Source organism: Dipodomys spectabilis, unplaced genomic scaffold, assembly GCF_019054845.1.
Source record: "Dipodomys spectabilis isolate Male_0828 unplaced genomic scaffold, ASM1905484v1 ptg000761l, whole genome shotgun sequence".
NCBI lineage: Eukaryota > Metazoa > Chordata > Mammalia > Rodentia > Heteromyidae > Dipodomys > Dipodomys spectabilis.
The window spans coordinates 2501-27758 of NW_024871438.1; the positions used below are offsets into that span (position 1 = coordinate 2501).

At 49.0% G+C, this 25258-nt stretch overlaps 1 protein-coding gene across 1 annotated transcript in view; it reads right to left on the minus strand.

Annotated features, from left to right (window-relative positions):
- Window positions 1–25258, minus strand: part of Nsg2 (neuronal vesicle trafficking associated 2) — a 33442-nt gene that overhangs the window by 1680 nt on the left and 6504 nt on the right. Inside the window, 2 exon segments of the mRNA XM_042672709.1 lie at window positions 863–973; window positions 18116–18199. Coding sequence (XP_042528643.1) covers window positions 863–973; window positions 18116–18199 — 195 coding nt within the window.

Sequence of the window (25258 nt, forward strand, 5' to 3'; positions counted from 1 at the left end):
ATCATCACCACCATCACCATCATCATCACCATCATCACGATCATCATTATCATCACCATCATCATCACCATCATCATCATCATAACCATCACCACCACCATGATCATCATCATCATCACCATCATCATCATCATCATCACCCTCACCATCATCATCACACCGAAGGACAACGCATTTACAATTTAGACCATGCCCGGTTGGCCCTTCATCCTTGGAATGTCTTTATTGTAGCTGTGATTTCCAGGGAAATCCTCTTTGCTAAGTGCTCCGTTTCCCTCATCCGTACCATGGGCACAACGAAGTCTTTCTTTTTTTTTATTTTTTTGGTTTAGGAGGATCATAACGTTTAGTTGAGATAGTTATTATGAGCTGTCCAGGTCCTACAGGTGCAGGAGGCCTGGCACATGGTACTTCGTAAGCAGTAAGAACCCACACTAACATCTTCTCACCCCTCAAACATGCTCTGTCTGTGACGACAACCTGATGCTGGCAATCCATTGTCAACAGGGCTTTCTAGTTCTCTCTCTTTTTTTACTTTTTGCCAGTCATGGGGCTTGAACTCGGGGCCTAGGCTCTGTCCCTGCGCGTCTTTGAGCTCAAGGCGAGCGCTCTACCACTTGAGCCACAGCTCCACTTCCGGTGTCCTGGTGGTTCATTGGAGATCGGCGTCTCACAGACTTTCCTGCCCGGGCTGGCTTCGAACCGTGATCCTCAGACCTCAGCCTCCTGAGTATCTGGGATGACAGGCGTGAGCGAACCGGAGCGGCTGATTTTTGAGGCTGGAATGGGTTCATTCACCTCCTGACTCGGGGGCCCAGCTCAGCCCCCCCCCAGTCCCCTCTGGGTGGCCCTGCGGCCTTACCTTGTACACGAACCCCTCTGGGCAGCTGTGGTCGTAGGTGAAGGCTTTGTAAACCACCAGGAACACGATGCAGGCGAGGAAAGCGAGGGCCAGGCTGACGAGAATGGTGACCTGGAAGGGGAAGGGAGTGGGGAGTTAGGCAGGGGGCCGGGGGGACCCCAGCTCCAGCCCTGAACCCCGAGGAGGAGGATGAAGGCACAGACACCCCAGGCCAGCTTCCAGCGTGACCTTGAACGACGCCCCTGCGCCCGCCCGGGCCTCGGTTTCCCCATCTGTAGGATAATCTGGGGGGGGGGGGTGGCTGATGAGTGTGTGCCGGTCCCGGGGCTCGAACTCGGGGCCTGGGCGCTGACTCTGAGCTGCTGTGCTGCAGCTGGCGCTGTGCCACCTGAGCCACATGATTAATTCATGCATTGTTAACTGATCGATCCAGTCGGTGACTTTTTGGTGGCTCACTGGAGGTCAGAGTCTCACGGCCTCTCCTGCCCGGGCTGGCCTCGAACCCTGATCCTCGGATCTCAGCCTCCTGAGCCGCTGGGCCCCGGCAGAGACGCGAGTGCACGCAAGCACGCATGCGCAGGTATGTATGTGCGCATGCACCTGCGTGGCTATGTGTGGGTTTGTATGTGCACATGCGCATGCGTGGCTATGCTTGGGTATGCATGTGCGCGTGCGCATGCGCCTGCGTTGCTATGCTTGGGTATGTATGTGCGCATGCGCATGCGTGGCTATGCTTGGGTTTGTATGTGCACATGCGCATGCGTGGCTATGCTTGCGTGGCTATGCTTGGCTATGTATGTGCGCATGCGCATGCGTGGCTATGCTTGGGTTCATATGTGTGCATGCGCATGCGTAGCTATGCGTGGATTTATATGTGCGCCTGAGCCTGCGTGGCTATGCTTGGGTTTGTGTATGCGCATGCGCCTGTGTGGCTATGCTTGGGTTTGTATGTGCGCGTGCGCATGCGCCTGCGTGGCTGTGCTTGGGTTTGTATGTGCGCCTGTGTGGCTATGGTTGGGTTTGTATGTGCGCGTGCGCATGCGCCTGCGTGGCTATGCTTGGGTTTGTATGTGCGCCTGCGCCTGCGTGGCTATGCTTGGGTTTGTATGTGCGCCTGCGCCTGCGTGGCTATGCTTGGGTTTGTATGTGCACATGCGCATGCGTGGCTATGCTTGGGTTTGTATGTGCACATGCGCATGCGTGGCTATGCTTGCGTGGCTATGCTTGGCTATGTATGTGCGCATGCGCATGCGTGGCTATGCTTGGGTTCATATGTGTGCATGCGCATGCGTGGCTATGCGTGGATTTATATGTGCGCCTGAGCCTGCGTGGCTATGCTTGGGTTTGTGTATGCGCATGCGCCTGTGTGGCTATGCTTGGGTTTGTATGTGCGCGTGCGCATGCGCCTGCGTGGCTGTGCTTGGGTTTGTATGTGCGCCTGTGTGGCTATGGTTGGGTTTGTATGTGCGCATGCGCCTGCGTGGCTATGCTTGGGTTTGTATGTGCGCCTGCGCCTGCGTGGCTGTGCTTGGGTTTGTATGTGCGCCTGCGCCTGCGTGGCTGTGCTTGGGTTGTATGTGCGCATGCGCCTGCGTGGCTATGCTTGGGTTTGTATGTGCGCGTGCGCATGCACCTGCGTGGCTGTGCTTGGGTTTGTATGTGCGCCTGCGCCTGCGTGGCTATGCTTGGGTTTGTATGTGCGCCTGCGCCTGCGTGGCTGTGCTTGGGTTTGTATGTGCGCCTGCGCCTGCGTGGCTGTGCTTGGGTTTGTATGTGCGCCTGCGCATGCGCCTGCGTGGCTGTGCTTGGGTTTGTATGTGCGCCTGCGCCTGCGTGGCTATGCTTGGGTTTGTATGTGCGCATGCGCCTGCGTGGCTGTGCTTGGGTTTGTATGTGCGCCTGCACCTGCGTGGCTGTGCTTGGGTTTGTATGTGCGCATGCGCATACCCTTCCTCCCCCTGCCGGCCCCTCCCCGCCCCCGGCCTGGCGGCCTCTCTCTTTTTATTATTATCCTTCAGTAGCGGTGCAAAGGGTTTGGCAGTCAGCATGTCAAATACGGGTCCAAGCCACGTGGAGCCACGTCCCCCCTTCCATCCTCCCCCCTCCCAAACCCCCCCAACCCTCAAAGGACCCGGATCCACTTCACGGATGGACGTGGACAATCAAGAGTGGATGGACGGAATCCGTGAGATGATTGATCAGGTAGAAGATAATAGGATAAGATAATAATAGGTGGCAGGCGCTTAAATAATTGATGTATACATAGATTAGCTAAGATAGATGATTGATAAAACCAGCAGATAAACGATGAGAGATGATTGCTGGTGATGGATCAGATAAATGATAGATAAGGTAGATAGGATGGATAAGATAAATGTTTGGGGCTCAGGTAGAAGATTAACAGATAAATATGATAGACACATGGTAGGTTAGATAGATAATAGGTAAGATGATAGTGGAAATATATTAATGATAGATTAGATGACAAATAAGGAAGATGGTAGATAGATGAGATCGGTAGATGTGAGAAGATGGGTGACAGGTGAATAAATTATTAATGGATAAATCAGCTTACTTAGAGGAAAGATGGATAAAACAGACCATACTGATTGATAGATCATCTAGATGACATAGATATGTAGATAGATAGACTGGTGAGTGGATGGAAGGATGGATGGGTGGAAGGAAGGAAGAAAGGTAGGATGGAAGGAAGGAAGGAAGGTTGGATGGAATGATGGATGGAAGGAAGGGTGGATGGATGGATGGAAGGATGGATGGGTGGAAGGAAGGAAGATAGGTAGGATGGAAGGAAGGAAGGTTGGATGGAATGATGGATGGAAGGAAGGGTGGATGGATGGATGGAAGGATGGATGGATGGATGGATGGAAGATAGGTAGGATGGAAGGAAGGAAGGAGGGTTGGATGGAATGATGGATGTAAGGAAGGGTGGATGGATGGATGGAAGGATGGATGGATGGATGGAAGATAGGTAGGATGGAAGGAAGGAAGGAAGGTTGGATGGAATGATGGATGGAAGGAAGGGTGGATGGATGGATGGAAGGATGGATGGATGGATGGAAGGAAGATAGGTAGGATGGAAGGAAGGAAGGAAGGTTGGATGGAATGATGGATGGAAGGAAGGGTGGATGGATAGATGGAAGGATGGATGGATGGATGGAAGGAAGGATGGATGGATGGATGGATAGAAGGAAGGAAGGAAGGAAGGATGAATGGATTGATGGATGGATGGATGGATGGATGGATGGATGGGAGACAGATGAGACAAAGTTAGGGACTGGAATGCTCTGCCATTCTCGTGGAAGTGGATGGAGAGGGATTCTGTCAAGTGGATTAAGTTGCTCTCACGGGGAAGTTAGATCAGAACTAGAAATCCAAATTCCACATTATAACTCTGTGTGTAAGTGCACAGGGGTGCGATGCACATACTCGCAAACGCATTGATGCATGGTATGGTTATGGTGTAAGTCCTCTGCACAGCTAACTTACAGCCTAACAAAGTGGAAGTGGGAAGCTGGAACTTGGGGTGGGGAGCAGCTCCACCCTCGGGGCTGGGGGGAAGCAGGTGAAGGGAGAGAGGAAGGTGGGCAAATGCCATTTTAATATTCCACGTACACATGCAGGAATAGTTGGGGCAGCCTCTTCCTCGCATTTCTGGGGCGCTGCCCACCACAGTGGAGCTCTGCTTAAACTGGGGTGGACCATCTGGATCTCCACATCTCTCCATCCATCCATCCATCCACCCATCCATCTATCCTTCCTTCCATCCACCCATCCATCCATCCTGCCTTCCATCTATCTACCCATCCATCCATCCTGCCTTCCTTCCATCTATCCATCTACCTGTCCATCTGTCCTTCCTTCCATCCACCCGTCCATCTATCCTGCCTTCCTTCCACCCATCCACCCATCCATCTATCCTGCCTTCCTTCCACCCATCCATCCATCCATCCATCCTTCCATCCATCCATCATTCCATCATTCCATCCATCCGTCCATCTACCCATCCATCTTTCTTTCCTTCCATCTACACATCCATCCAGCCTTCCTTCCATCCATCCGTCTATCCTTCCTTTCACCCATCCACCCATCCATTTATCCTGCCTTCCTTCCACACACCCATCCATCCACCCACTCCTCCTTACTTCCTTCCATTCATCCATCTACCTATCCATCTATCCACCCATCCATCTTCCCTTCTTTCCTTCCATCCATCTACCCATCCATCCATCCACTCATCCTTCTTTCCTTCCTTCCTTCCATCCATCTATCTACCCATCCATCCTTCCTTCCTTCTCCTTCTTCCCTCCTCCTCTACCTCCTCCTTCTTCCTCTTCCTCCTCCTTTCCTTCTCCTACCTCCCTCCTCTTCCTTCCTTCATCCTCCTCCTTCTTTTCTTCCTCTTCCTCTTCCCCTTCCCCTTCCTCTTCTTCTTTTCTTAAATTTGTTGAGGAGGAGGGTGGTTTGGGGGTCCTGGGGTTTGCATTCAAGACCTTGTACCTTAAATCTGTTAAAGTAGATGCTTTCACCTTTGAGCCACGCCCCTGTTGCGTTGGGCCTTATGTGTTTGCCTGGACAGCCTGAATCTGGACCTGGACCTCCCATGTAGCTGGGATGTATAGACAGGAGCCATAATGCTTGGCTAATTTGTTGAGATGATGTCCCTGGTACTTTTCACCCAGGCTAACCTCAAAATGAGATTTTCCCGGTTGGTTTCTCCCTCGGGAGTTGCTGGGAGGACAGGCAGGAGCCATGGTGCTCGGTCCCTAAACTCAATCTGAGTTCTTGAAGACCCATGCTCTCCTGATTACGGAGAAGGAAGCTAGAGATTTATTTATTCCAATTTGGGTTCAGAAAGAGATTTGAGTGTCTTTTCCAGACCTGGCAGCCCCCTGAGCCCGGTCCTCTCCTTTCTTGTTACCTTTGTGGAACTCCATGGCTGTCACTACAGTTGAGCCCTGGACGGAAGGCCCAGCCCCAGAGGCCTGGGCAAGGGATACCTATACAGCCAGGAACAAGGCACACAAGTTCTGTTCAGCATCCACATTTATCCATCCGATCTGTAAAAGCCTCGTTCCTCAGAGAACATTCTAGAGCCCTTGGTTTCTCTTCTTGAATGTAACCATCCGATGTGAGCAAAGGACAATGGGCTTTGCTCTGCCCGCCCCGGCCGCCATCTTCCACCCTGGTTCAGGTCAAGGCTGAGTGTCTTGCCCTGGCTCTGAATTACAGCAGGGCCTGGAGGCACCTCACAGGCTGCAAACATCAAAAACAAAAACAAAAACCGGAATGGAATGAGCGCGAACCACCCCAAAACAGAGCCAGGCAGGCCCTGGAACAGCATGAGGCAGGCCCTGGAACAGAGCCTGTGAAGAGAGGTAAGCAAAGCAAACACTTGGCCCCGACCACAGGGAAGGAAGAAGAAGCCAAGCACAAGACAACCTGCCAAAATATCCCAGGCCTTCACACACATACACACACACACACACACACACACAGGAGCAAGGTGCCAGTGGCTCACGCCTGTCATCCCAGCTACTCAGGAGGCTGAGATCTGAGGATCATGGTTCAAAGCCAGCCCAGGAAGGAAAGTCTAGGAGACTTTTATCTCCAAGGAACCAGCAAAAAAAATAGCTGGAAGGGCTGGGCAGGCGGCTCAGTGGTAGAGTGCTTGCCTTGCATGCATGAGGTCCTGGTTCGATTCCTCAGCACCACATAAGCAGAAAAAGGCAGAAGTGGTGCTGTGGCTCAAGTGGTAGAGCGCCAACCTTGAGCTGAAGAGCTGAGGGACAGCGCCCAGACCCAGAGTTCAGGCCCCACGACCAAGCAAAAAAAAAAAAACAAAACGCTAGAAGTCGAGGTATGGCTCAAGTGGTAGAACACCAGAGTGAAAAATAGGGCTCAGGCCCTGAGTTCAAACCCCAGCACTGGCACAGAGAGGTGGAGGAGAGAGACAGACAGAGACAGAGAAAGGAGGGGCAGGAGAGACAGAGGGAGAGAGAGAGAGAGAGGGAGAGGGAGGGAGAGAGCGCGCACAGACAGTCCACTGCTGGCCAACCCAGGCCTCTGCCATAGCCATCTTCAGCCCCCAGACCCCGCCATGTCAACAGACAATGCCCAGTAGACGACCTTCCTCCTGCAGCACCAGCCAGGCCAGCAAGGCACCTGCTCATGTCGGGGAAACCAAATTTCATGGCAAGATAAAAAAAATAATAATAAAATGAGATAAAACACAGCTGCCCCACAGACATCCAGCTTTGGAACCCAGCAGCTTGGGACCTGCAGAGACAGAACCGGGCTGTCCGGCCGGTGCCTTCTTCCTGAACCCCAAAGATGCTGAGCCCAGGGCACCCAAGGAAGGAAGGAAGGAGAGAGAGGGGATCACACCGCTCACTTGGTGCTTAAACTGGCTGTAGCAAACCCAATGCTGACAGTTCACCAAAGACCCCCCAAGGGTGTGGCTACGGTGGACATCCAGGAACGTCCTCAGGGCACGTGGGGTGCAGCCAGGGTGCCTGCCATCACACCCTGTCTTCACAGCTCCCATGCACCCATGGGAGGTCAGAGGTGGGCAGAACAACTTCACATAGGTGGAAGGTAACTCAGAAGTCCAGCTGGCACACCCTATGTCACCCTACCTAGAAACCTGGCCACACATCGGAGTATTTAGTTATTTAGCATTAGTCCTGGGGTTTGAACGCAGGGCTTGGGCACTATCTTTGAGCTCCACTTCCGGTTTTCTGGTGGTTCCTTGGAGATAAGAGTCTCACAGACTTTCCTGCCCGGGCTGGCTTCGACCCACGATCCTCAGATCTCAGCCTCCTGAGTAGCTGGGATGACAGGCATTTTACAGACCAAGATGGGAGAGGTAGGCCCAAAGAAGGTGAGCATCTCCATCTCACAAGGGCCTGATTCATAAAGTTCAAGGAAACAAAAGACGATGAGTCACAGTGTCCTGGGGCTGGACTCAGAAACAAAGACAATGGATTGCTTCCAAGCACAAAGCCTAGGGCCAGCTGGATGGCAAGAAATGGCTTCCTGAAGAGTAAGGGCTACACACAGAGATCTTCCCTCCAGGAAGGGCTGGTGCCTCACAATCCCATTCCTGTCTGTAGCAGGCTCCGCCCAATGACAGCATTGGGGGGGGCGGGGTGGAATTACATTGTGAGTCTGTGATTTGCCCCAGCCCCACCCTCCCCTCCCCACCCCTGCCTAGCTCCAGGTAGGATGGTGAAATTCCCTATGGACTGCATGGGTCCCTGCTTGGAGAAAAATTACTGAAAAGAATGACAAGGATGGAGAATGACAATGAGGGAAAGGCAGGTCCAGAGGGAACCTTCTTGAAGATTCCAAAACGTAAGGTGGAAGCCATGTAGGGGGCTGGGAAGGGGGCTCAGGGGTAGAGTGCTTTTGCCTTGCATGCATGAGGCCCTGGGTTCCATTTCTCAACACCACATAAGCAGAAAAAGCCAGAAGTGGTGCTGTGGCTCAAGTGGTAGAGCGCTAGCCTTGAGCTGAAGAACTGAGGGACAGCGCCCAGGCCCAGAGTTCAAGCCCCACAAGCAACCAAAACAAACAAATAAAAAAAGAAGCCATGTAATACTTGCTCTTACATGGACTGAAAATCACTACACCCCACTCCCTACCCCCCTTTCCCCAAAACACTAAAAACCAGAGGACTTCATGGGTTGAAACAGAAATCTTAAGAAGAGACAGATTATTTCTTTACTCGTTCAGATGCTCTAGGGTATGGAAAAAGAAGGGGAAAGAAAGTATGTATACCCTTGGTGAAGTAGCAGGGTAACAATACACTAGAACAAAGAGAGCATTAGAAAGAAAATACAGGACAAGCAATGATGGCTCACATCTGTCATCCTAGCGACTCAGGAGGCTGAGATCTGAGGACCTAGGTTCAAAACCAGCCCGGGCAGAAAAGTCCCTGTGAGACTCATCTCCAATGAACCACCAGAAAACCAGAAATGTAGCTATGGCTCAAGTGATAGAGCACCAGTGTTGAGCAACAAAGCTAAGGGACAGTACCTAGACCCTGAATTCAAGCCCCAGAATCAGTGGGGGAAAAAAAGAGAGAAGGAGGAGGAGGAGGAGGAAGAAGAGGAGGAGGACGAGGAGGAGGAGGAGGAGGAGGAAGAAGAGGAGGAGGAGGAAGAAGAAGAGAAGAGGGAGGAGGAGGAGGAAGAAGAGGAAGAAATGAAAAGCAAACACAATCTCTCAACACTATTTGAGTGGCCAGGCACCGGTGGCTCATGCCTGTCATCCTAGCTACTCAGGAGGCTGAGAGCTGAGGATCACAGTTCAAAACCAGCCTGGACAGGAAAGTCTGTGAGACTCTTAGCTCCAATAAACCACCAGAAAATCAGAAATGGCGCTGTGGCTCAAGTGGTAGAGCACTAGCCTTGAGCTGAAGAGCTCAGGGACAGCGCCCAGGCCCAGAGTTCAAGCCTCAGGACAAACAAACAAACAAAAAACCCAATACTATTTGAGTAAAGTGTTAAATGACATATTTAGCAAGCAGAATCTGGCCATGCATCATGATCCCTTGAGGTCAAGTAGGGATGGCTAAATATCAAAACTCTATTAGTTTAATTTCACAAAGAAGGCCAGCTCTGTAGTGCTAGAAAGAACCTGGGGAGATGTATGCTCATGTAAATGCCAACACCCCTGAGACCCTAAATCTGAAGTTAGTGACCAATGCAATAAGACAAGAAAAATGCATTGGGAGGCTGACGTCGAGACAAAGAAATAAGAAAATTATCCAAAAAGGAAAAGCAAGGTGAGCCTTGCACATGGTGAAAATGGTCATCTCTCCATCGAGGAAACACAAAGAACCAACTCTGAAAATGAATCATTCGAAATAAGAAGAGAAGTTGGTAATCATGCCTGGTGGCAAATAGATTTGCAAAATTCAAAGTTGAAGGCTTGCTGTTTGGATCTGTGAGGATGTGAATGTGTCAAGTCCTGGGTTCAATCCTCAGCACTCAAAAAATACTCTTGATTTTATTTGTTTTATTATTTTATTTATGATTTGTTAAATTTATTCTTTTGTTAGATAATGACTGATACCTAGGAATAAATAATGAACCAACATGAATAGTAAGCATTACTATCAATATTAATAACACAAAAGAATATTTATAAATATTTTATATATATATATGTTACTTGGGGCTAGAACTCAGAGCCTGGGCATTGGCCCTGAGCTTTTTTAGCTCAAGGTTGGTGCTCTACCACTTGAACCACAGCTTCACTTATGGGGGGGGAGGTTGATGGTTCATTGGAGGTAAGATTCTCACAGACTTCCCTGCTCAGGCTGGTTTTGAACTTACAATCCTCAGCTCTCACCCTCCTGAGTAGCTAGGCTGACAGGCATGAGCCACCAGTGCCCTGCGAGGAGGGCTTGATTTTTATAGTGCTGCATGCATCCACGTTTGCCTTTATGCCTTCTGGAGTCTGTGATCCATTTGAGTAAAAAGCCAAAGTAAAACTCCTGGAGAAACAAAACAAACAAACCAAGACAAGTGATTCCAGAAACGACACAAGCCAGGGGCAACTGAGAACACGTAGAACAAATGAAAGAAAAAATGGAGTGTGTAGCTCTGGGACACAGCTGAGCCCTCAAGGTAAGACCTGCAAAGAGTCCAACCTCGGGCACAGGATGGTGCCAACTACCCAACAGCCAACCCAAACCAAAGCAATAACGATGACAACTAATACAGAAGGATCTGCGCATGCCCAGTGGCCCCCACACAATCTGACATGCAGAAAACATCTCCCAAGGAATGAGCGACCCCTAGGCTGCTCAGCAACCTGGGCCCCAGTGGGCATGCTCCACAAATCCAAGATGTTCAACATGGTGGCCTCCAAGGTCGTGTGGTTTATTGAGCACTTCAAACGTGGCACCGCTGATGACGGAATTCATGTGTTTGTGTATGTCAGTCCTGGGGCTTGAACTCAGGGCCTGAGCGTGGTTGCCCCAAAGCTCTTTTTTTAAGCTCAAGGCTGGTACTTGACCACTTGAGCCACAGCACCACTTCTGACTTTTTCTGTGGTTCATTGGAGATAGAAGTCTCATGGACTTTCCTGCCCTGGGCTGGCTCTGCGATAGAAAACGAGTCTGCCAGGGTCGAGTGAGCGAGCACTGAGGCTCAGCATCCTGTCTGCCAGTTGCCATGACAACCGTTCCCTCATAATTAGAGACCCCAGTAGTGACACGACAAACTGTGTCTTCGTCCCCTGACAGTTCCAGAGACTTACACCTCACCACCTGTGTAGCTAAATCACATTTAATAGAATCACTCATTTTACTTGTGGGGGCCTAGAGACCGAATGATCCAAAAGCCAGCCTGAGGAATTCAATGTCTCTCTCCTGAGAAAGGTTGGTTCTCCTCCCCCTCTCTCCATCCCTCATCCTCCTCCCACTCCCTTTCTTCTCTTTCTCCCCCTCCCTCCTTCCCTTTCCCTCCCTCCTCTCTTTCCCTCTCTCTCCCTCCTTTCCCTCCCTCCTCTTTTTCCCTCTCTCTCTCTCCTTTCCCTCCCTCTCTCCTCTCCCTTTCTCCTGTCCCTTTCCCTTTTTCTCTCTCCTTTGAAACCATCCCTGTCAGGACTTGGCCAAACAGTGAATTCCAAGAGTGAGAGAGAGAAAAGAACAAAACCAACCCGACACTCCACAAGCGCAGGGTTATGCAGGATTTTTTTTTTTTCATAAATGTAACCATCACTGCTAATCTTCATTTAATGTAAGCCTTGCCTAAATGTGCAGATTTCCTGGGACTGGAAGATGAGATGATCAGCATGCATTCATGTGCATGCACACATACACAAACACAAACTCACCCCTTGCACACACATACACACCCCTCTGGTCAGAAAAGTCTGGCTTCTGACCCTCATTGACCCATATTGGCCTTTATTGACAGCCTGATCCTAAGCATGGAGCTGACCATTCTGCCCATCACAGCAACGCCTGCTTCCCGGACACAAAGTAAGATGGACTAGCAACCCACCTGGGTTGGCCTATGGGAGTAGAATGAAGATGGAACTGGTGGCTATGTGTTTTAATTTACAATATGTTGTTTTACTTTCCACCTAGATGTTTGTTTTCCTGCCCTATCTGATCTGAGAAAGCTTCACCAAGCAAAAGACAAATCTGGCCTGTCGGAGGTGGTGGGGTTGAGCAAGAGATGGGTGAGCTAGGGAAGCAAGGAGGAGGGTAGTATTCCTGGCGATGCAGGTGACCCAGGGGTACCAGGCCTGACTTCCCCCCTTGAAAACACAGCCTGGTGGTGACAGTCAATCCGGTAAAGATGATTCATTCCCCGGAATGAAGCTCCCAACAGTCTAACCACTGGTTCGAGCACCCACACACACACACACACACAAATGGGTGTCCTGGCTCCAGCTCCCCCAACACCCCATAGAAAACCAGAACTGTGGTGAAGACCTCAAGTCAGAGACTTATTCACAAGAGACTTGCCTTGGCCCAGAATCTACTTACTGAGCTTTGTTTGGATGGACAAGAAGCCTGTAAGAATGGCAGCCTGAAGAATTTAGCTTGAGGGGGAGGGGGTTCCTGAATCTCCCAGCCCCTCCTCCAAACCCTAACCATTCTTCCAAAAACAATACCTCACATATTTCTATAGTCTATGTTTTTGGTCTCTGTCTCCTGTCTTTCTCTCTGTCTCTCTTTTCTGTCTCCCTGTCTCTCTCTTCTCCCTGTCTCTTTATCTCTCTCCTTTTCTTCTCTTTCTCTCCATCTCTAGATCTGCCCATCTTTCTTTGTTTCTCCCTCCATCTCTATTTTCTCTCTCTATCTTCTCCCTGTATCTGTTTCTGTCTCTCTTTCCTCTAGCTCTCTATTGCTCTCCTCTCTCACTGTCTCTAACTTTCTGTTTCTGTATCTTTCTGCCTTTCTTCCTTTCATTCTCCTCTCTGTTCCTGTCTCTCTCCCTCTCTATTCCCTCAATTATCTTTCTTAATATCCATCTCTCTGTTATTCTCTCACATCAAACATTTGCTTTATAATTGTTGGATCATGACAGTACATATCTTGCATGTGATTCCAATAGGACCCTCCTCTGACCAGAAGAAAGCGCCCCACCAATCACCCAGCCCAGCACCTTCATCCTGGTCTTTGACAATTCTGTAGCCAGAAGTCAAACACTCTACGCTACATCCATCCAGGACTCCATGCAGATTCTCCCCCTGTCAAAGTAATGCCTCTTGATGTGAGCCTAGCAAGGAGTGCTTTTAATAACTTACCTTAAAAAAAAAAAGTTCCAAAATGGAATGCAATTAAAAAGGAAAAAGAAAAAATAAGGCAACAGATAAATAAAGTGAAATCTCTGGCCTCTAGTGTACGACAGTCCACTAAGGCTTTGATGAGAAGCGATGAGACCTTGCCTGCCCTGGAAGCAGAAGCCAGGACCCGGAAGTGGAAGTCATGACCCAGAAGCAAAAGCCAGGAAGGTGCCATTTATGAAATAGTGTCATCAACAAAAGGCTCAGAAGAGAAGGCCCTGGTTCTCAACAAAGATACTGACACACAACAGAAGAAATGAAGCCAGACAAACAAGAGACACGGGGAGATAGACACTATTCAGCGACCTAGACAGGAAACTTAAGAACCCAGGAGAAAGAAAGACAAGATGGCTAGGAAGGCAACAAATGATCATTCAGTCAGCGAAGATATACCCAGAATCCCAAGCTATTGGTCACCTCCAGATGGTGTATTGGATTTACCAATGAGGTATCAGGGGGTCAGAGGAGAGAAGGAATTTCCCAAGGCCATGAGGCTGAAGGAGACAAGGTCATGGACTGAGACCCTCCTCACCCCTCCCACACATACGCCTACAAATCCAAACACTCCCCGATTATTTTTCATCTCCTTGGAACAATGTCTTTTACATGCAAAACTCAATTCCCAGTACTAGACCATGGTAGGCCCGAAGCATCCTCCTCAATCTCAACCCCTTCCAGGATTGCAGTAATCCAAACAGGTCCAGCACCAATGCCTTCCATACTGAAGATAGTGGAATCATTCCTTAAGTTCCTATTTAAGTACCTAGAATACTTCATCAGTGCCTTCAATAAGAACTCTAGCACCAAAACCTATCATAATAACAGTAATAGATATAACCTGACTTAGCAATACATCCCATAAAACAATCTACTGGGCATTGGTGGCTCATACCCATCATCCTAGTTACGCATCCTAGCTACTCAGGAGATCTGAGGATCTGAGACTGAGGATCCTGGTTCGAAGCCAATCCCAGACCATAAGACTCTTATCTCCAATTATCTTCAAAAAGCCAGAAAAGGAGCTGTGACTCAAGTGGTAGAGCATCAGCCTTGAGTGAAAAAGCTCAGAGACAGTGCTCAGGCCTTGAGTTCAAACCCCACGACTGACCAAAAAAAAACCTAAAAATTAAAAATAAAGTCTCCATCTTGTAACCAGACAGTCTTCTGTACCGATAGGCCTGGGTTCTTTTATCTCACAGAATAATTATTTGCTTCTTGATTTCAACTGTAACAATCATCCGTGCTGTTCATAGCCAGCCAGGCACGTCAAAGGTCTGAGTTCTCAGATAACAGATGCTCCCTCGAGTGGGAACTTCCCACTGGTTTTAGCAACCTCCTCTACCCAGGACCACTCACAGCCATGATGAGAATGTTTGCCTTCACCAGTGTTAACTTCCTTGTGATACCCCATCGCCCCGGTAACCAACTGTTAAACAATGTGAGCCTGACTCCTTAGCAACAAGCAGAAGGGATGATGTCATTCCTGGCCTGAAGGTAACAGAGCAAAGACTCCCCCCACGTCCCCCTACCCCTCCTTCCCCTCTGCCTAGCCCTGCAGAGAGTGGAGGATCATGTTGGTGCAGAAGGAAAAGGCCTTGATGCAAATCTCCTCTGTTTCTTGAGTGTCTATTCATAATCTGACAAAGGAGCTGGCGTCGTGTTCCCAACACTACCTTGTTTCTGCACCATGTCTCCGGGGTAGAGGGGAAGGGAACCCAGAAACTCTGCCAACCCCAGTTCTCTAAAGCTCACTGTGAATCCCCGGGCTTTCAGCCTCCTTTCTCTAGCTGGAATCTCCATCCTTAGCTGGGACTCCCTCTCTTCCCCCACCCCATCACCATCTCCATGACTTCTTGGGGCTTCTCCCCAGCCTCCTTTCTCCTCTCCCCATCCAGATGGAAGGCACCCCATCCCCCCACCCCCACGCCCAACGGCATTCCTCCCAGAAGAAACCAACTCTGGGAAATCTCGCCTCCATGGCTGCCTGAGCGCAGATACCATGGCGGTAAATAGAGTCACCAACTGATCCACAAATGACCTCTGGCAGGTAGCTCACACAGCTCACAAGAGGCTGGACAGAGTGGGGCCACAGGCAATTTCATCCTGCCTACAAATCCAAGTGCTCCCCGTTTTTTGTTTTTGTTTAATTTTTGCTGGTCTCAGAGCTTGAATTCAGGGCTTGGGCGTTGTCCCTGAGCTTCTTTTACTGAAGGCTGGCACACTACCACTTAAGGCCCCAGCTCCACTTCGGGCTTTTCTCGTGGTTCATTGGAGACAGGAGTCCCTCGAACTTTCCCAAAGCCCAGGCTGGTTTGAACCGCGATCCTCAGATCTCAGCTCCCCAAGAAGCCAGGATTGCAGGCATGAGCTACTGATGCCAGGCTACTAAACCTTCTGGCTCTGGCTGACTTCTTGTACCTTCCATGTTCAGGGTGAGTCAAGCTTTTGCCCTGTGGCCTGACATACACACACACCATATACCTAGTTCTTCCTCCTCCCCCCTCCCCCCACCCCCGCTTCACACCTGTGTGAGTTCATTTCCAGAGGTACCTGATGGCAGCAGGGGCCTGGTCCACATTCATTGTCCTAGTTCTGACTGCTGTGGCTGACATACTTCCGACCTCAGGGCCTTTGCACAAGCTGCATGCTCTCAGCCACCCACCACATCCTGGCATCTACAGAACGTTCATGCCCGTCTTCTATCTTAAGGCTCCCAAGTGGCCTCCCCGAGGTGCATCCCTGAGGTTCACGTCCTTCTATGTCACAGCCACGAGTCCTCCACACCACCCCTCTTGCCAGGAAGATGGAAAAGCAACCCCTGGGTCTGTGTCACCGAGAGGTCAGCTCCCCACACCTTTGCCTCTTTTGGATCTGGTACAATCACCTCAGCTGACTAACACTTGACTCTGTGTAGACATTTCTGTAGCGAGAAAGGGCAGGAAAGACATGAAGGAATAAAAGAGACATTCATCCAGGCATTGGGGGCAGTAACAAATGCTGGTGGGGAGGTGAGCGGGGGAGAGATACAAGAAATCCGATCACACCGTTGGTGGGAATGCAAACTGGTGTGGCCGCTATGGAAGTCAGTACGGAGACTACTCAGAAAACTAAACACAGCCGGGCGCCGGTGGCTCACACCTGTCATCCTAGCTACTCAGGAGGCTGAGACTTGAGGATCAAGGTTCAAAGCCAGCCCAGGCAGGAAAGTCCATGAGACTCTGATCTCCAATGAACCACCAGAAAACCAGAAGTGGCGCTGTGGCTCAAGTGGTAGAGTGCCCGCTTTGAGCTGAAGAGCTGAGGGACAGCGCCCAGGCCCTGAGTTCAAGCCCTATGACTCTTCTCCCCTCAAAAAAAGAAACGCAAACTAAACACAGAGCTCCCCTGTGCTCCGGCCATGCCCCTTGGGCATCTACCCAGAATATGACAAGTCTGGATCCAGTAGAGATGCTCACACTCCACACTCCTCGCGTCTCTATTCCTGATCGCCAAGTTATGGAAACAACCCAGATGCCCCTCCAAGGATGAGTGGGTAGAGAAGATGTTATATAAATATTTACAGCGGAATTTTATTCATCCGTCAGGAAGAGGAAGAATGCGGAAACCAGATCTAGAATACAGGGGGGTGGGGTGAGGGAACGAGGGAGAAAACGAGGGAGTGGGTAACAGAAAAAGAAAAGCGAGAGACAGACACGGAGGGACAAAGGCTGAACAGAGGCCGGTGAGGTCCTCACTGGACACCACGCGGAGAATGAACTCCACAGCTTGTGGGTGGGGATGGGAGGGAGAACCTGGGAGAGAGCAAGGGAAAGGGGGGGCGGGGGGAGGGGGGGGACATTGTCCAAAAAAGAAACGTACTCATGACCTGGCTTATGTAACTGTAACCCTTTTGTACATCACCTTTATCCTAACAATAAAAAGCAATGGTTAGCATTAAAAAAAAAAAGAGGAATAATATGTAATTTTCAGGGAGATGGATGGCCTTGGGGGGGGGGGGGGGAGGAAATGTGCCAGGTGAAGTAAATTAGGCTCAGAGAGACCAAGAAAATGTGTTTTTCTCTCTTAGGTGGAAGTTGGATCTAATGAAAAACATGATTGAAAGCATACACAGGGTCCTATGCAAGAAGATACAAATATATTTGCTAAAGTACAGTAAAGGCATGGCGGGGGTTGCAATGATGGAACCCCTTTGAACAACTAACTTACATGAACAAGTGAAAAGCTGCAATGTATACATATATATATATTTTTTTGGTCAGTCATAGGGCTTGAACTCTGGGCCTGGGCGCTGTCTCTCAGCTCTTCAGCTCAAGGCTAGCGCTCTACCACTTTGAGCCACAGCGCCACTTCCGGTTTTCTGGTGGTTCCTTGGAGATCAGAGTCTCCCAGACTTTCCTGCCCAGGCTGGCTTTGAACTGCGATCCTCAGATCTCAGCCTCCTGAGTAGCTAGGATGACAGACCAACGCTCAGCTGGAACGTATTTTGTAACATGGAGTGGTGGGTTCAAGAGGAGGAAGTGGATGAATAGAGAGAGGAAAGGTAGGCAAATGGAGTCATAATTTCAACGTACACATATGAAAATGGACCCAGGGAAGGGATGGGGTGGGCAGAGATAGGGGAAGATCATGGAAGGAGGTGGGGGGGGGAGGACACTGATCAAGATGCATTACACTCATAAACTGACTTGTTGAATTGAACATTAAAAGGGGAGGGGCATTTGCCACCAGATGCTGGATTATCAAGAGAGGGAGGAGCGTGTGGCTTCAGGAAATGCTCCCCCATGGGCTGTGTCCTTCCCCGCCCCTGCCCCCTGCCCGGTCAGGCCTGTTCCTCAAGCCTGAGGAACTGTGTGCATGGAGCTGACCACTGCGAGTCTCGCTCTGTGGTCACTGTGACTTCTTCCCATCGCCCACACTGACCGTGAACTCCGCGATCTTCGGCACCCGGAACTTCCCTTTGTTCTTCTGCTCCGGCTGATACTCTGTTCTTGTTTTCACGATCACCTGGAAAGTTCAGCCAGGGTTAGTAGGCATGGAGACCAAACTTGTCTATGTCCTGGTCCCTTCTCCTAATAACTAGTGAAGAAAAATGCCCCCATGACACCCTCCCCAACCACACACAGAACGGCAAAATTCGAATTACTCCTATCATCCTTAACCATTCTAATAGGGACATTCATGCAGGTACTGTGTGTGTGTGTGTGTGTGTGTGTGTGTGTGTGTGTGTGTGTGTGTCCTGGGCTTTGCATTCAGAGCCTCAGTGCTGTCCCTGAGCTTTTTCATTCAAGACTGGAGTTCTACCACTTGAGCCACAGCTCCACTTCTGGCTCATTGGAGATCAGAGTCTGTCAGACATTCCTGCTCAGGGAGAGGGTTGGATTCCAACCATGATCTTCAGATCTCGGCCTCCTGTACAGCTAGGATGATAGGCGTGATCCACCAGTGTTTGGTTTTAATACTTGTGTGTGTGTGTGTGTGTGTGTGTGTTTAATTGCTGGGCAGAAGCAGCAACGTGGCACTCAGTTGGCCACGTGATCGTGGGGTGGTGGGGGAGACTATTGGAGTGTGTTCTGTTGTTGAGCTAGGGTGCTTGGAAGGCAAGGTGTATTCTACGCACTTCTGGCTTATGCGATGGTGTTTTCAATGCAGGGTAGGTTTATGTGGACTTGACATTATGGGTCAGGTTCGCCCATCCTCTCCTCCCTTGGATGTGCCGCCATCTTGTTCTGTGTCTCTTTTCTCCCACATGACTCAATCCTTTCTGTTCCCTCACTCAAGATCCAACTCTCATCCCTGAGCTCTCTGAAGTAAGACTACTAGGTCTAACAGGCACCATCTTGGCAACCTGGTGGATGATGGGGAATTGGGTCTAATGGGTGCCATCTTGGCTTCTTGGTGGATGAAGGTGAAGTCTCACCCCTCAGATGATGGGTGTGCCAGATTTCCTAGATGCAGGGCAGGGGCTTGGTCAATAGGTGAGTGGACCTGCCAGACCTGTGCCATGAACTCATGAGACTCACTGAACTCTTGAGCATCTTGTGACCCTGCCCCCTCACCATGACCCTGTCTGGGGCCCAACCAGCTCAGCCACCATTTCTTGTGCAATGCCTTGTGTCTCCTGACTCCCTTCTAGTCCCATGGTGTCCCGCTTCAGCCCTCCATTAGAATTGATCGGGTCTGTTGACATTGTTTTTCTGCTCTTTCTTTCTTCTCTCGCACTCATATCTCAGTTGCCTATCCGTGTTAAGTGCATTCAAGGCTGCAAATGTTTTGGGAGCCGTGTGTCCGCTCTTTATTAGAAAGTCCAGCTTTCTAATAAAGACTCCCAATGTGACCTCTCAAAATGAGGATTCTCTTGTGTCTCACGATCGAATTCCTGTATAACACGCCCTGTTGGGATTTCTCCAAACAAGAGATCATGGCTACTCTCCTCCTCTTCTGCAAGCCCTGCTTCTGGGTATTTTCATGGTCAAGTTCACCTTTTATTTTTTTGGACTCGTTAATGCATTTCTCCATTCGGACTTTACTCAACACGTGGTTCGCCCTACTGGACATTGTTCCTGGAGTCATAGAATTCCCTGGGCCACCATTCAACTCTAGGATCCCAATGAACTTGCCACAGGCCACCTTTCCCTCCCTATTCTGGTGGCAATGGAGCTTAGATAATCACAGCGTTACCACGCCCTTGTTTGTACCAAAGCGAATGTAGGAATTGCCCGTGACCCTTCCTCAATCCTCATGTCCATCTTTCTATCCATCCACTTTCCTCCCAGATGGACACAGCCATCCGGTGACTGTCCCCTCTCCAGCCCAGGGCCTCCGTGACTCTCTCCCCAGCTTCCACACTGGCTGGCTTCATATCATCGTTGGAGACAAAAGGAAACAGCCAGGCACATGGCGGATACCAGGGGACTCAGAGTGGACAGAGAACGGGACCAGATGGGGACAGGGGACAGACATGCGGCCCCCAGGAAGAGCAAATCGAGGGGGCAGCAAGAATCTAAAGAAGGATGGGACTCCAGAGGACAGCATGGCAGCCACCTCAGCCACAGCGAATCTCTGCAGGATGGAGAGGGGTGGGAGCGGGGAAGCACAGTGTCCCCCCCCTCCTTTCCCCCTCCACATGTCCCCCCTCTTCCTCCCATCCCTCAATCACTGGGAACTGTCAGAAGCTCCAGGCTTCACTCCCAGGCTGGGGGACAGAAGCATCCTTTGCTTTTTATGTAAGATACAGCAGCAGTTACTTAAAAAAAAAAAAAAAATCTATGAAGAAGAATGCAAATGTCAGCCAATTGTTATTAGTTCTGCCTTGCAGGAATCTGACTGCATAAGAAGGAAAGGGGGGGGAGGGAAGGGGGAGGAAGATGACAGGAAGGAAGAGATGGGAAGGAGAGGCGAGAGGAGGAGGAGGGAGAAGAGGGAGCGAGGGAGGAGGGAGAGAGAGGGGGAGGGGAGGATGGGAGGAGGGGGAGGGAGTGGAGAACAAAGGAGAGAAGGAAAGGGAAAGGAAGGGAAGAGAAAGGAAGAAAAACTCTATTCTGGATATTCTTTTTCCTGTGATAAAAAATAACACACACACGTGCGTGTGCACACACACACACACACACACACACACACACAATGCCCTGAACACTTTGATTTGTAACAAAAATGAAGAGAGAAATACGAGAGAGAGCAGGAAAGAGGGGAGTGGGGGAAAAATTGAATAGTCTTTTTTTTAATCACTAAAATTAAGACATTCTGGAAGAAAACGAAATTCCAGGTTGACGACGATGGGGGGGGGAGGGGAGCGGTCAGCCACCTGCCTTGATTTTCCTCTTCTGTGAACCTCTTTGAGATCCTCTGCATTTCTTTTTTCATTTTTACGTGACGATCCTTGCTGCATGATCCTTAAGTAATTAGTACCCAGGGGTCTCAATTCAAGTCTCCATCCATGGTCACCTCTTCCTCATGATTAATAACTGCCAGAGCCAGATGACCGCAGGGGAGTATAAAAACACAGATGATCACCATTTAAAATACGATTTCCCAGCATCCTGAGCCACGGGGAGGTCTGCACACAGCTTGGCCCTGGGGATGGGCAGGGCAGAGCCCGGTTGTATTTTTATGAGCTAGACTCGCACAAGACAAAAATAGCTGTGCGCTTGTGCCCTTGGCTCAGCCCTGCAGCAGAGGGAGGAGGAGACAGAGTGGCCAGCCAGGACTGCTGGCAGGTGCCAGGCTCCCAACGGCCTGCCCCGACGCCCCCCTCCTCCTCCTGACCCCATTTCCTCCCATCCTCCATGCTCTTTAAAATGATCTGCTGTCTTTCTCATGCTTCAGAGCAGCCCAAGGGAGCCTCGGTGAATTCAGCCACTGGACGGATGGCTGGGGCAAGGTTGAGCCAGGGGTTGCCAGATTATTGTGGCTTTTCCTAGGATCCGGCATTCTGGGATGTTTGTGTTTGTTTCTTTTAGTATTTTATTTTCTTGGTTTTGTTTGGGGGTACTAAGGTTTGGACTCAGGGATCCTGGCTCACTTGGCTGGCTAGGCTGGTGCTCTACCACTTGAACCACGTCTCCAGCCCTGATTTGGTTTTTTTTGCTGGTTATTTTGGAGATGGACTCCAGAGACCGTTTTCTGTCCAGGCTGGCTTTGAATCTCGATCCTTCAGATCTCAGCCTCCTGAGTAGCTAGGATGACAGATACAAGCAACAAGTCCCTTGCTGATATATAATATATAACATAGAGCTTAGTTTATGCATATTTATTATGTATATGTTATATACTCATACAATATGTTATACATAACATAAATATATCTTATGTTGTATGTTATGTATAACATATAGATGTATATCTCTATATGATATGTATCATAGTTCTATAGATTACTTATAAAATGTATATTATATGTTATATATATATCTTGTTACATGTTATGTGTAACATAAATATAAATGTGCAACTAATCACATTAGTTATATATATTATTTGTAATGTACACATATTATATAATAATACTATATATTAGATATTATGTTATACACATAATATGTTATAGGTAACAAATAACTCTTATGTCATATGTTATGTATAACATATAAATATAACTGCGTATAACTACATAATATATCGATGTATAACATACTATCTAATGTGTATAGTATATGTAATACATGATACATAGCAGATATGATAAATGTGTATATTACATATTATAATATATAATGCATATGTAACATAATATAATGTAATGTGTGAAATATGTAAATACATATTGTCAATTGTATATTCTGTAATAGATACATAATATATGATGCAGTATATCATAGAGTAGATACATGTGATGGTGTGTACAGCATATGCATAACTAGTATACACAGCTATATAGATAATGCATGTATTATCTATTATTATATATACCAGGCATAGTGCATGGGTGTTAAACACTCTCATGCTGCGTCTTAGCTCCTCCTTTCCTCTTTCCATGGGCGTGGAGTTTTGGGCCATCATGGAGAAGCTGAGTCTCCAGCGAGCAGCTCCCATGACCACAAGGAGGTAGAGCCAAGCCCTTAAGGAAAGCTTGACTCCAGTGAATGACTAAATCATGAGTTGGAGGCATGGTTCAAGTGGTAGAGCACCAGCCAACAAGTAAAAGCTTCCACATCTAGTTCGAGTCCCAGTCGCAGACAAACAAAAGTAGCCAGCTAGCTAGATTACCAAATGATCTACAGATTACTGAATTGTCTATTGAATGCTACTATGATTATTACATAGATTGCATATAATCAGTGAATGAACAAGTCAGTCCTGTCTCTAAAGAGCAAACGTGACATTGAGATCGCAGGAGGCTGAGATCTGAGGATCACAGTTCAAAGCCAGCCTGGGCAATAAAGTCCATGAGGCTCCTATCTCCAATGGACTACCAAAAAGCCAGAAGTGGAGCCATTGTTCAAGTGGTAGAATGCTAACCTTGAGTGGGGAAAATAAACCTCAGGGACAGCACCCAGGCCCTGAGTTCAAGTGTATGAAAAAGGGAAAGAAAGAAGAAAGGAAGGAAGGAAGGAAGAAAGAAAGAAAGGAAGGAAGAAAGGAAGAAAGAAAGAAAGAGAAAGAAAGAAAGATTGAGAGAGAGAGAAAGAAGGAAAGAAAGGGAAGGAAGACAAAAAAGGAAAGAAGGAATTAAAAAAATGTGAAAAAATACAACAAACACAACATAAGGCCCAGAGACGTTAAACACTTTGCCTAAAGCCACACAGTCAACAAATAGTTTCTCCAGGTGTTGAGACTACAAAGGGTTTGGGATTGACCATGCATACAGTGAAGCTTGCCATTCGTCCACCATTGGTCCCTAAGCATCCCCATCCTTCTACACAGCAGGCATGTTAAGTTCAGGCCAGCTTTCAGAAGACTTCATCAATAGCAAGCATTCTGCCCAGAGCCTGGCAGCTGGCTTAAGGAACATCTGGTCTACCTGGGGGGTTGATGGTTGTTATTATTTTTAACCAAAGTGAGATTGTGCCTGTCTGTGGGGCTTGAACTCTGGGCCTGGGCGCTGTCCCTGAGCCCTTCAGCTCAAGGCTAGCGCTCCACCACTTTGAGCCATAGCTCCGCTTCCAGTTTTCTGGTGATTCATTAGAGATCAAGAGTCTCACGGCCTTTCCTTCCCCGTGCTGGCTTTGAACTGTGATCCTCAGCTCTCAGCCTCCTGAGTAGCTAGGATGACAGGCATGAGCCACCAGCACCTGGCTTGCCTTGTTCATTTTTCTTGGTATTTCCTAGACTGCAGTCAGTTCACTGAGTCTGAACCCTACATCTGTACAGGTGGAAATAATGGTAGAATTTCAGACAGGCCAACAGACTCTCTCTCTCTCTCTCTCTCTTTCTCTTTCTCTCTCTCTCTCTCTCTCTCTCTCACACACACACACACAGTTTTTAAAGAGATCTTGGGGTCTGTGGTTACTCAGCTAAATCAAGGTAGCAAGACCTCAAAGACTGTTTACTGACCCTGTCCTAGCTTCTCAACTCTTGATCCTTTGGAGAAAGCCACTCAGTTGCTTCTTTTTTTTTTTTTTGAGTCTATTTCTTCCCCTGGCAAGTAAGAAATAGAACTTGATTTCTGTTTTGTTTCATGCTGGTCCTGGAACTTGAACTCAGGGCCTGAGCTCTGTCCCTGAGGTTTTCTTGGGCTCTTACACGTTGGAGGCACAGCTTTACTTCTGGTTGCTTTTTCTTTTCTTTTTTGTTTTGTCATGGATAAGAGTCTCATGGACTTTCCTGCCCTGACTGGCTTTAAGCCAGGATCCTCCTATCTCAGCCTCTTGAGTAGCTGGGATTACAGGCGTGAGCCGCCTTACTGGTGGCCTGGCTGGAGTTTACTTCTCAACTAGACAGGCACATAGGCGAGGAGACAAGGCAGCTCTGGGGTCCCCAGGAAGAGTAGGCTGAGGGAGCTGAGAGAAGGGAGCCTCCCCCAAGCCAGCCTGGAACGGGGACTCAGTGCAGCCACCACCCCAACCCCCACTACTGTCCCCTATGTGAACCCAGGACAGACAGACAGCTGGGCCTTGGCCATCCTTGGCCTCTCCGCCCATCATTCACAGTGGAGCTGCTGGAAGAAACTGAGTCACCTCCATCCGTGTCTTTATTTCCGGGGAAAGTAACTGCTCCAGTGCTGCCTGGAAAATTATCAGAAGAAGGTTCTAGAAGCACGAGGCAGAGCCTGTCCTTTGTCCTTAAGCTACCCCACAGCAGACAAGGTGGCTTTCATAAAATAAGACCCTGATTCTGTAATTCTTCTCCTGGAAGCCCTTTCCATTTAAAAAAAAAAATTCACCAGACCAGTGCTGGTAGCTCACACCTGTAATCCCAGCTACTCACGGCTCAGCCCCATGACTTCTCTGGCCATCATGAAGCCTTCTCCTTTCTTTCATTAAGCACCAAATTCCACCATTACCAGTCCTTCCCACAGCTGCATCCCTAACTCCTATTTAGGTCAGAACTGGTGTGGAGTGTTTTCCCCATTGGATCGGAAGCTCCATGGATTTGGTGGCCATCTTGGCTTTTTCTAACTATGTATAC